General features: G+C 41.4%; 1 protein-coding gene across 5 annotated transcripts in view; it reads left to right on the top strand.

The window, feature by feature from the left end:
• MKLN1 (muskelin 1) overlaps positions 1-13135 on the top strand; it is a 318843-nt gene that overhangs the window by 147884 nt on the left and 157824 nt on the right. For 2 of the 5 annotated variants that reach the window (XM_003791612.3, XM_023514184.1), the window contains exon 1: positions 10741-10891. The exons of 2 other annotated variants lie outside the window; for them this stretch is intronic. In XM_003791612.3, the coding sequence (XP_003791660.3) occupies positions 10794-10891 (98 nt within the window). In that variant the 5' untranslated portion in view covers positions 10741-10793. Of the gene's footprint in view, positions 1-10740; positions 10892-13135 lie in introns of those variants that run through there. One more of the 5 variants, XM_023514186.1, reaches the window with a different exon arrangement.

Below are 13135 nucleotides of genomic sequence, written 5' to 3'. Positions count from 1 at the left end.
CACCTTTCACCATTAACTAAGATAGACTCTCACTGGATTAAAGATTTAAACTTAAGACACGAAACTATAAAAAATACTAGAAGAAAGTGTAGGGATAACACTTGAAGAAATTGGCCTGGGTGAATGTTTTATGAGGAAGACCGCAGGGTAATTGAAGCAGCACCAAAAATACATTACTGGGATCTGATCAAACTAAAAAGCTTCTGCATAGCCAAAAACACAGTGAGTCAAGCAAGCAGACAGCCCTCAGAATGGGAGAAGATATTTTCAGATTATGTCTCCGACAAAGGTTTAATAACCAGAATCCACAGAGAACTCAAATGTATTAGCAAGAAAAGACGTGATCCCAACTTAAGGTGGGCAAGGGACTTGAAAATAAACTTCTCTGAAGAAGACAGGCACACGGCCTACAGACACATGAAAAAATGCTCATCATCCTTAACCATCAGAGAAATGTAATGAAAACCACTTTGAGATATCATCTAACCCCAGTAAGATTAGCCCACATCACAAAATTTGAAAACCAGAGATGTTGGTGTGGATGTTGAGAAAGGAAACACTTCTGCACTGCTGGTGGGAATGGAAACTAGTACATTCCTTTTGGAAAGATATTTGGAGATCACTTAGGGATCTAAAAATAGACCTGCCATTTGATCCTTTAATTCCTCTACTAGGTATATATCCAGAAGACCAAAAATCACTTTATAACAAAAATATTTGCACCAGAATGTTTACTGCAGCCCAATTCATAATTGCTAAGTCATGGAAGAAGCCCAAGTGCCCACTGACCCATGAATATCAAATCATGGTATATGTACACCATGGAATATTATGCAGCCTTAACAAAGATGGAGACTTTACCTCTTTCATGTTTACATGGATGGAGCTGGAACATATTCTTCTTAGCAAAGTATCTCAAGAATGGAAGAAAAAATATCATATGAAAGCTATAACGCAACTATAGCCCAAAAAGAAGGGGACAGAGGAGAGGGAGGGGAGAGGAGGGGGGAGAATAGAGGGAGGGTGATTGGTGGGACCACATGTACGGTGCATTTTACAAGGGTACATGTTAAATTTACTAAATGTAGATATAAATATAATATATCCTTAACACAAGTGTAGAATATAAATATATCCTTAACACAATAACTAAGAAAATGTGAAGACTACGTTAACCAGTTTGATAAAAATATTTTGAATGGTATATAAAACCAGCACATTGTACCCCATGATTGCATTAATATACACAGCTATGATTTAATAAAAAAAAAAAAAAGTATCACTAGTTTCGGTGACACAGAGCAGCAAGCCGTGAGAGCCTGACATGGGCAGACCCTAACGTCCTGCTCCCAGGAGGCGGCTTGAGAAAAAGATTCTCACCAGGAAAATGCTTGCTATAGCATCATTTAAATAAAAACAATATTTGGCTAAAAAAAAGAAGAATTATTATAGTTAGTATTTAAGGAATGGCAACTATGAGCAAGTTTTTTCTCTTTGCAAAGAGAAATATAATATTTTCAGTATCTATATGCTTTTCAAATTGATAATCTTATTTAATAATTTTATTCATATCTGACTACCTTTGCTCCATATTATAGCAAATTGAGGAGCTACAGGTGGAAAAGATGATGAACTAGAAAAGAGAGGTGTGTATTGGAGGTAAGCTGGAGAGAGAGTAAAAGAAAATGAGACAAATGTGGAAGGAACTGAGAGGCACAGAGGGCAATGAACGATAGACAAGGGATAAAAGAAATAAGAATGACAGGTGGGGTTGGAGAGAGCAGGGAGGAGATAGTCTGCTAGGAAGAGAGAAGAAAGGGAAGAGAAAAGTAGATAAAGAAAGAGCAGGAAAAGACTGAGTAGTTTGGAGGATTAAAAAATCGCTTTTTTTTTTTTTTGGTCTCAGTAAGGTGCCGTTGCGTCATAGCTCACAACAACCTCAAACACTTGGGCTCAAGTGGTTCTTGGTTCTCTTGCCTTAGCCTCTGAGTAGCTGGGACTAAAGGCACCCATCACAACGTCTGGCTACTTTTAGAGATGAGGACTTGCTCTGGCTCAGACTGGTCTCGAACCTGAGAGCTCAGGCAATCCACCCACCTTAGCCTCCCAGAGTCCTGGGATTATAGGCATGAGCCACCATCCCAGCCAGCATTTTTGTTTTTAAGATGTATTTGGGATCTCCAGAATGTAGCATTTATGCCATCACCAAATGTTCCAATTCTTTTTGAAATATCGTTCATAACTTCTTTCATAACTGTTCATAACTCTACATACTCAAATCATTTTTAATCGTAGACCTGGTGAATAAGGTGAGAAAGTAAAAATGGGAACCTTACAGGATAGATGTCCAAGCTGGCTACCATTGTAGTACCTGGCTTGCTGATGCTCACTGCTTAGGAGAAATTCCAAAGGGAAGAGGTAAGCTCAGCTGTCAGTTACTAATAGCTTTTTGCCCCACATTATCCAAAGACTTAAGGGGGGAAAATATTGACCTTGGCTGTACATAGTTACCTTCTGTATGTGATTGGTTGGTTTGGGATATGAGGTGGGATTTTTAAAGGTTCTCCATGGATTCCATATGCAGCCAAGTGTGAGAACTACTGCTTAGGTTTCGCTCTGAATGTGCTCACCAGAGAATCCCATTATAATGCTGGCTGTTTGGGGAGCTATGAGAGCAGTGACCTGAACAATAAATTGGATAAAATTAAAACAAAAGCCACAACTTCCAATCTTTGTGCTATATGTTTAGTAATTGGCATAGCTATAAATTGACTGTTGAGTTGAGGGGAGAAGATCATTTGAAGCTGATCTGCAATTATACAGGAACAAATTCAAAATTATCAACATTATAAGGAAGGTCTCTATAAAAATTTACATTTGAGAAGTGATCTGACCTGATTCCAACATTGTGAGACAATCTGGTGTCTCTGAAGACAAACTTTAGTTGACCTCCTCAGACTGATCTGAGGTGTGGGGGACCCAGGATAAACGGTTTGCTTTTCTGCTCAATTTTGTAGTCTATAGTTGAGCGTATCCCTTGTCACATAGGTCAGCCCCGTGTTTCTGTGTCTGCTTACCTCTGTGTCTGCTTACCAGCTGAACCTGGTTCTGTGTCTGCTTACCAGCTGAACCTGGTTCTGTGTCTGCTTACCAGCTGAACCTGGTTCTGTGTCTGCTTACCAGCTGAACCTGGTTCTCTGTTCCTGTGTGGAGCCATCTACAACTTGTTATCACCATGCCTTCTTATCTCTGTCATTCCCCAGCTCCCTGTTAAGGTAAAACTGAAACTTACTTAACACGCCCATCACTTGTGCTCCTGTTCTCAAGGGGAAAGGGAGGGGAGGAGGCTGTCCTGTCAGCCCAATCCTTTGATACTGGGGAGTTTTACATGCATATTTCCACTTATGATGGTTTTCTGGAGCCAAAGCTTCCCAATCCAGAGTAAGATTCTAATATGATGACTTTCATGTGAAATAGAAAGAAAAGGAGGCCTTGGCAGACCCACAGTGGCCAATACCTATAGGACTATAGGATTCTTTATAGATGATTTTACTATATTCTAGGGATAACTTTCATTAGGAACTATAATTTCAACCTATGGCCTTATGTAGGTACTATTGCTGCTACCACTACCACCACTATTATCATACTTTATATTTTACATGCCAATCCTTTCAGAATGCTTTACGGGTATGAATTTATTTAGTGTCTGACTACTGGACTGTAAGCTCCTTGATGGTCAGGAGTAGTCCCACCCCTGGGCACATGGCAGGTGCCTAATAAATGCTTATAATATAAATGAATGAAAGTTTAATCCAAGCAACATGAGTAGGAGTAAGCTAAAGTTGGGGGGAAATGAGAGGAATTGGTTCTGTCTCCTCCTCCACAAGAACCAGGCTGACCCCCTTATTGTGATGATGAGAGAAAAGTGCAGAAGGATCCCGACTTAAGAATCTTCTTAACTGCAAACATTTCTACCCAGAGGGTTGGACACCCTTTTTCTGAGCCAATTTCACTCTTTCCAAAAGGCCTTTTGGTTCCAAATACACTAGGAACCAGTGTTAATTGCTTTTTGAAATATCATTTTGTCAGCTTCGTTTAGATGTGGTAATTTGCAAAGCAACCCCCAGCAGCTGACAGTTCATCCATAGCTGTGTAGTGTTCAGACGGTTCCTGGGATTCCTGCCCACCTCCTTTGCTGCTGGCAGTGTTTGCCAAACCAGGGTATGTGCTCAACTGGGATTAACTTGGAACCAGTAGTGCTGTGTTGTGTCTGAGATTTTTAAAATTTTGAAAGGGTAAAGGCCCAGTCTTACTTAGTGCAGAAAAGTGTGGTAACTCATAATTTAAGTGTGGTAATTCGTAATTTAAGAATTAGTAGGTGCTGTAAGATCACCTAAGCAACACTGCCTGGACGAGGAAATTGCAGCTGACAGATTTGATGACAAGGTCAGTTGGCTGGTAGCTAGGAGGCCAGGTCTGGAATCTGCATTCTCTCTATGGGATCAAACTGTGAGCTGGGGTCTCTGGACTTGTGGGGATGTAGGTATTTTGGTTGGTGTTTGTTTCTTTTGAAGCTCTTTTGCCTGGCCAGTGACTTCCTGAACCTCCTTCACACACGCTTCAAGGTCACAGCTCAGACCAAAGTGTTTACAAAAAAAACTAGGCACTTATAAAGAGGAATCATTGCCAGCTCCTGAACTCCTGGTGCCCCAGCTCCGAACAAGCTTAGCAAACCAAGGGAGAGATGAAGTGGTCTCTGGAACCAGAAATTTCTAGGTTTGGATGCCAACAGGAAAACAGACGAATCCTGTCCGATTTCTTTAGCAGGCTGAGGCTGCAGCTGCTGCTGCTGCCACCTCCTGGGAGAAGACAGACCTTAGTTTCCTACCTGAAGCTAGTCTCAATGTTCACCTGTGACTTGGGCAAAGGCCCCAGTGGGGCAGGACTGAAATTCCTTTGTCCTAGAATATAGAAGGGATAGCATGCAGAACACTGATATGGTTTACTTTTTCTGTGTTTCTTTTGGCAATGTTATGCTTAGCGAAATGGTTTCAAACAACAACAAAATTGAAATGAGTTAATAAAGGAACCATGAGAGAAAAAAAATAATACTGAGGTAGAATCGTTAGTTTGAGGAACAGATCAGAGATTTCTTTTCTTGGCCTTCTAAGTCCTGCATCCTGGGGTGATGTTAAGAGTGCATACAGTTAAGAATTACACTAATATAACAGAGAGGACACATGAGTTTGGTGAATCTTAACTTCCAACCGTCTCCTTTTACTTGCAGGGCTATAATGAGGATTAATTGAGGATTAATTGAGATAATGCACATTAAATTCCTGGTATACAAGAGATGTTCAATGGGAATTATGTTTGGGCAAGTTCATTCTTCTCATTCACATGGTGATTTCCTTCATTTACTGACCCAAATGAACAGCCTTTATGCCTGTAATCCTTTCTAGTCTTCTGATTTACAGATGATCCCTAAGTAATTATTTATTTATTTATTTAAAAACATAATTATAAAGCAGTGAGAAGAAATTCAGGGGGAACTAAGAGATTCAATTCAGGAAGCATTTCTTGATATGTGCTAGTCATAGAGGATTTAAAGGATAATAATGTAGGTATAGGCCACAAAATTTTCCCATTAAGCATATTAGGAGAAAAGTGACTGAGAATTAGGGACTTGGGCTGTAGGTTCTGATTTGTAAACAGCTCAGTTTTGCAAATGACTTCAGACATGACAGTTACTGTATTTGGGTACTAGTTTCTTCATCTGTTGCATAATAATATCATAAAGGGAAATTATTTTTATTTATAGTAGAGCTTGCCTAGGAGACAACACACTGAATTCTGTGCTGTACTTCAATTGTCCTAAATAAAGCTGTTAAAGAAACCATGGATTTGGGGTAATCCTGGTAGTCTAAAGGAAAACTCTTCCAGAACTTTTCTGAAGAGTTTTTTTCCTGACCAATGAAATATAGGTCTTGTTTTAACCAATTGTATACAGAGCTATGGATTTATTCTAGCCTATTTTGAGTGTTTATTTTTCATCCTCTGCTATAGTTTGAATGTTTGTATCCCTCCAAAGTTCATCTTGAAACCTGATCCCTAATGCAATGGCATTAACAGGTGGGGCTTTTAGAAGGTGATTAGGCTATGAGGGCTCTGCCCTCATGAATGGAATTAGTAACCTTAAAAAAGGACTGCAGAAAGCTTGCTAGCCCCCATTTTTGCCATCTGTCCTTTCTACCATGGAGGATACAGCAACAAGGCATCATCTTAGATGCAGGGAGATCAGGCCCTTACCAGAAATCCAACATGCAAGTGCCTTGATTATGGACTTCTAGACATGATCTCACAGCCAGTGAGAATTATCCCGTCTTAGTTACTTTGGTATAGAAGCATGAACAGAATAAGGCATTCTTTATTAGTGAAATAGCTATGAAACCCCTTCCTAATAATTAAAAATACATGCCTTTTGCCCTCAGCCAGTGAGTATATTCCTTTGCCTGAAAATAAACTCAGCTGTGTTTGTTTCGCTTTTTAACTCAGTGCATTTACCATTATTATACCTGAAAATATCTTATATTTGAACAATCTTTACAGTTTATTTTATTTATTTATTTATTTTTTGAGACAGAGTTTCACTTTATCACCCTTGGTAGAGTGCCGTGGCGTCACAGCTCACAGCAACCTCAAACTCCTGGGCTTAAGTGATTCTCTTGCCTCAGCCTCCCGAGTAGCTGGGACTACAGGTGCCCAGCTATTTTTTTGTTGCAGTTTGGCAGGGGCCAGGTTTGAACCTGCCACCCTTGATATATGGGACTGGCGCCCTACCCACCGAGCCACGGGCGCCACCCAATCTTTACAGTTTAGTAATTCTCTTCCCATTTATCAACTCATTTGAGAAGAAACATGATGCAATCAAACAGGATGGGCTTTTGAACCAAAGATATTCTGGCTCTGCACTGTTTAGCTATATCTCCTTGGGCAAGTCATTGTATTAGTCAAGATCCCAGTCTCTGCCTAAATTCTCTTCTTTTGCATGCCTGGCTCTTTCTCACTGCACAAATATTAACTCAAATATTATCATCTTAGAGAAGCTTTCTTTATCATTCAACCTAAGAATGACCCTGATTTAGGCCAGGTGCAGTGGCACATGCCTATAATCCCAGTACTTTTGGAAGATGAGGTGGGAGGATCACTTGAGGTCAGCTGCCTATACAGCCTATCTGTACAAAAATATAAAAAAAAAAATTGCCAGGCATGGAGATGCACACCCACAGTCTTAGCTCCTCTGGAGGCTGAGCCAGGTGGATCTCTTGAGTCTGGGGAGCTGGAGTGACCTATGATTGCACCGCTGCGATCATATATTTATTATATATTGCCCCCTTGAATGTAAGCTCCATAGAGTAAGTAGGGCCCATGTCCAGCTTGTCTGTTTACCTTTCTCACTCTCTCTCTCTCTCCTAGCATCTAGGACAGGGCCTGGCATATCACAGCCTTTCAATAAATTTTTCTTGCACGAAAAGATAGTGATAGCAACAAACCACACACAATCTGTTACTCTCTTTATCTCTGGGAAGAATTTAACACAAGAAGCATATTGAAAAGGCACTGGAGAGTCCAAGATGATTGCTTCTGGTGGATAACAAGATGACTAGGTCACTAGAGCTGTTGTGCTGCTACTGATCCCTGAAAAACAGTGATCCATTGTCCTGTCTTCCACGAAGCCAACAAAGTCCCAATCTTTGAAGTGGGAGGCAACTAGAGACACTATATGGCTGCTGACAGTTCCCAGACCTTCCTGCAAAGTTCTTATAATAAGGATGCCATCATGTAAAGCCATGCCCAAAGAGAAAGGAGAGTTAAGGTGTACCTAGGAGATCTGAGGGTCTAGCTACTAGCTGCTTCCTGCAGATCTTCAAATTTCTTTAATCTTCTATTTTATCTTAACATTTATATGAATTTCTGGCTCAGTATCTTTATATATCCATCTATATTTATGTTAATATAGGAATGCTTTAAATTATTTTATCATTTGTAAATGGTGTGCTGTAGGAAAGCTATGCTATCCTGGATCTTAACATTCTGTGAGGCAACTGTACTTCAAGGATACAGGTTTGTAGTCTGAGAAATTCTGGTATTTTTCCTTTATATGCAAGTCTCTAATTCAAGTTCTCTTTTAGCACAATTCATTCATTTCCTTTTTTCTTTTTTGAGACAGAGTCTTAAATTGCTGGGTTCAAGCAATCCTCCTGCCCCAGCCCCATGAGTAGCTAAGACTATAGGTGCCTGCCACAATTCTCAGGTGTTTTTTTCTCTTTTTAGTAGAGATGAGGGCTCACACTTGCTAAAGCTGGTCTCCAGCTCCTGAGCTCAGGCAATCCTCCTGCCTTGGCTTCCCTGTAATTCATTTTTAATAAATATTTGTTGAGCATCTACTATGTACTAGATCTAATGGCAGGACTAAGAATGTAACTGTGCACAAGATATGCATGACTTCTACCTTTATGGGAGCTATCATGTAGTAAGAAAGAATAAGAAATAAATAAGAAATTATATTGTAATGGTTGTTAAGATAAGAAGGAGAATTCAGGGTACTAAGGGAAATGAAGGAAATGTCACCTAATTCCAAAACAGAGGATAAGAAGGAATTTCCAGGACAAAATAGTCCAAAGAATGAGCAGGAGGTAGCCAGGAAATATGTCAGAGACTATTTCAGGCCTGGTTTACTATGCCTTAGAGGAGGCATCCTCAAACTACAGCCCGCAGGCCACATGCAGCCCGCTTAGGACATTTATCAGGCCTGCAGGTGTTTTTGTCACCGCGGCCTGTCCTGCTTGGCAGCCGACTCATCCCGTGGCCCACAGTCCGGCCCTTCAATGGTCTGAGGGACAGTGAACGGGCCCCCTGTTTAAAAAGTTTGAGGATCCCTGCCTTGGAGACTATGGAGAACCCAGAACCTACAGGAGCTAACTGCCGTGTTCTAGTTTAGTGTAACTAATGTAAAGAGTGCAAAGGAGAAAGAAGAGAGAGGAGAGAGCGAGCGCTCATGAGCACATGTAGGCTGGAGGGACAATCAAGGCAGGTTACGAAAAGCATCTGTTAAACAGTTTAGTAGGGAATAGAAAGTCACTGAAAGGTTTTAAGCTTGAGAAGAACTGATGAATTTGTGTTTTTAAAAAGGATTGTTCAGGAACCATAACTATGTCTGGAAAAGGATAAGGATTTAATTAAGGTAAGAAGTGAAATTAACAAATTTGGGACCAAACAAACTGAAATGAGTCACTATCTTAATCTTCTTCTCTTTAAAGTATCTCTTTTCTCCAAAGAGAACCACTAATTCTCTTTGGGACTAACATTGTTTTGTCCTCTCCGACTGGCACTGGCTGATCCCCAACTCAAGTCACTGGGTTTACAGCACTCACTTAAGGAAAACATACTTTTCCAACCTCCTGTGACATAAAAGCACGTGTAATTTTTAAGAGATAGTGTCTCACTGCTTCCCAGGCTATGGTGTGATCATAGCTCACAGCAGCTTCCAACTCCTGGGTTTAAGAGATGTTCCTATCTTAGCCTCCCGAGCACATGTAATTTTAAAGGTTAACATTCTTGTGGGCTTTCTATTTGGTGTTCTTGATCTGATATCCTAGTGGAGACCACTATTAAACATTCCCCTAATAGAAACCAGAAGTCAGGAAAGCATTGGAAGAATTTGGGGCAGGTTTTGACTTGCTTGGTCATTCACTGAGAAACTCTTTGCTTGAAGATTTCCACTTCGCAGGTGGAAAAGGTGACACTGTCCAGGCTTTCAAGGAGTCTAATCTCTCAGATAAGGAGCGACATATAGTTTGGCAACTGCAGTAGCTAAGCCAATGAATAAATATGCATTACTCTGACAAACAAGTACTTGATGGAAGCATTATCTAAAGCTGCCAGATATTTAGACCAAATGTTCCTTTTGTGATAAGAAGCCTGTATGATTCCCATATAGTTTTCAGAACACAAGAGCTGCTATTCCCTCTATGAAGAAGGTATGCTCTTTTTCTCAAACTTACCTCTCTCTCCGAATTTTCGGGCTAAATTCCTGTCAGACTTAAAAGTGGGCAAATTTGCCAACTGGAAAAATGGTGACCCATAGCTTCCCAAGTCAGGACTTTTCTGGACTGTGGGTGAATATCATTCCTGAGCAAATCAACGCCAAAAGATTAGTAGGAGAGGACTCACGAGAAATGTTTACAAGGTAGGGCGTCACAGACTGAAACCTGAACAGCGTTCGAGGACACATAGATTCTAGAAGGCAGGGACAAGACTTTTAAAACCAGGACAACTTCAGAAGGAAACGACATTAGCTACAGCCCTCCAATTTCCTTCATGCTGTTCCTGAAAGGAGGGAAAAACTGACTAGGGCGGTGGTTTCCAAAGCTGCATAGCGTCCCTTTTCAAGTTTGTCTTCTCGTCTTCCCTTCCTGGTCCGTAACTACTATTTAATTATTTTCATAATATTCGTGGCTTTTTCCTTACCTCTGCTTGTAAGAAAAGTCCTTTGCGCCATTCTCCTCCTAGCCCCACGGAAGAGCTCGCGAGCGCTCGTATCTCAGACCCAGTTTTGGTCAGTTCATCCAGGAGCGAGCAGCGTGGGAAACAGGAAGGCAGGACTCTGCGCCGGGGCCCTGCACCGCGGGGGAAAGATGGGAGCCGCGGCCCCTTTAAGAGCAGGCCACGCCCCTTCCCTCCTCCCGGCTCGGCCCGCGGTCGGTGGTGGCCGCTACGGTGCTGACAAGATGGCGGCTGGAGGGGCTGTCGCTGCGGCGCCCGAGTGCCGGCTTCTGCCCTATGCGCTACACAAATGGAGCTCCTTCTCCTCCACCTACCTTCCCGAGTAAGTGCCAGACCGTGAGCTCGTGGTGCTCTACTCTTTGGCGTAAGCACAGCTGGGCCAGGAGTGCAATGGAGGGCAGTAGAGTCGAGAGGCCCAGGCGGGGCCTGGCGAGGGGGACGCGCGGCCTCCGGAGTCTCAGTTTTGCTGCCCAGAGCGTTGTCCGCCCTCGTTCAGGAAGGAGTTGGGGTCCCGAGAGCGAGCCCACGGGGCAGGGGCGGGGTGTGTGGCGGGTCCGGGCGCGCGTAGGAGGACTGAGAGCCCAGAGGAGCAGCGCCCCGGGATTTAGGGGTTGAGGTTGAGTAGGACTTGGGGGGCTGGCGGCTTAGGGAGGTGGAGCAGGAGTTGGAGCTTTCGGGCCCGGCCCGCGGGCAGACTGCTCAGGATGTCCTAGGTCGTGCTAGGTGGCCGGCATCGGGGGACGGTTCAGTCGGTTGCTGCCAGGACGAAGTGTAAAGCTAAGAGTGACTGCTCCTGAGGGGAGTCATTAAAAGTGATTAGTTCTAGAGGAGTGGCAAAAGTCACGGAAGGTTGAAAAGTTGTGGAAATCGTCTGAATCCTGACAAGTGGACAGAAGTTTTAGCATTGGCAGCGAGTATCTTTTCTGGCTGGAATTTCTGAAAAAGGGAATGGGAAGGATGGACATTATGGAAGAACTCCAATATATTACAGTTTATAAAAAGATGGATTTGTACAGACACAGACCAGTTTCCCAACCCAGAAACTGAAATATAGACAGAAAAATCTGGCTTTAATGAATTTGACTTCCAACACTGGCAGTCTCGATTTAGGTGTTAAAATAGTTCCACTGCATCTATCATATGTTTTTCTCTAGCTGTTTCCTTCTGAAATGCTGGCAGTACTTCTTAACAGTATTTTGTTTATTTTTATTTTATATTGAGAGAAGGAGCAGATCTACTCCAGTTATATATGCAGATGGAGAAACTGACTACATAAAGGTTTAAGATCTGTGCACATCCTGAAGAAAGTGCTAGTTGTCCCCTGACCATTATCTCATAGGCCCAGAAACAATTTTATGAACAAAAAAAGTTAATAAATAATATATTTTTGTATTACTAAGCAAATAGAGTGACTAGATTTGTAGAGATTTACAAAACTTAAATGTTTTGCATCAGTATTTCAAAGATTTTTTGCATTTTTCCAAATTTGATTTCTCTAGTCAAAATCAAGAAGAATTTCAAAATAGAGCTGTAACTGGAAGAATCTAATTGTCTTGTCTGCCAGCTGATCATTTTATTCAGCTGGTCAAGGATTGACACTCAGGCATTCAGTAGGATCTGGCTCAGTGAAGGGTGCCAAGTGACCTGTGGTCTGATCTGGCCTGTGTGGCCTATTGATGACTGCTGTATGACCATATCCCTGATTGATGCTGGCATCCAGCTTTTAATTTGGAAGTGAGCCAGGTAAACCTTTAGCCATCAGCTGGAGTTGAAATGTGGCCCTCCTTACTTGACCTCTGATTTTCTGGCTTAATACATTCTTGACTCTGAAGGTATTCAATGTTTTTTTGTACCCAGGTTAAAAACAAGACAGTTGGGAGTTCAAGTTGTGTTGATTGATCTAATAAGTGTAGAAACATTTTATTTGGTTTAGGATTAGTCTATTTCCAGGATGTTACTCCTTAACCTTCTGGTGTAGGGGTTAGACTGGGATATAACAAGTACCATCTTAGTTATCTTTTGTATAGACATTTTAAGGAAGAGTACATTTCAAGCAGCAAATGATTTAGTGGGATGGCAACTTTAATTTGACTTATGTCTTGTCCTGGCCCCTAATTTGAAGTGGGAAGAATGCTAGTTTTGGAGTTAGAGGTGACTGTTTGAAATTGGAGGAATACATTGATATAATTTTCTCAAGGATATTCACACAGTAGTATTTAATACCTATATAACTTTATTTACTTTATCTTGTTTAATCCTTATGACATTCTGTTGACAGATGTAGTATAGTTTATATTTTAAAGCATAAACTATTACAATAGAAAAGTAATCTGAACTTTTTTCTTTGAAGAAGTATAGGTATAGTTGAGCATTGTGTATCTTGAATTGGACAATTTTATCTGGTGGGTGTGTGTGCCATGCCTAAATTGTAATGTTCTTGGTTTTGAACTTCTGTTAGTACTTAAAGATACTATGCTTTTGTGTATGACAGAATGTAAGGAAAGGATTGGTTTTGCTTACCTTTGTCCCAAAATTCTCTTTAGCAGCAGTTGCTGAATCTTTACTG

This window comes from Otolemur garnettii, unplaced genomic scaffold (assembly GCF_000181295.1).
Source record: "Otolemur garnettii isolate 467f Iridium unplaced genomic scaffold, OtoGar3 scaffold00049, whole genome shotgun sequence".
NCBI lineage: Eukaryota > Metazoa > Chordata > Mammalia > Primates > Galagidae > Otolemur > Otolemur garnettii.
This window is presented reverse-complemented; position numbering and strand designations above follow the sequence as displayed.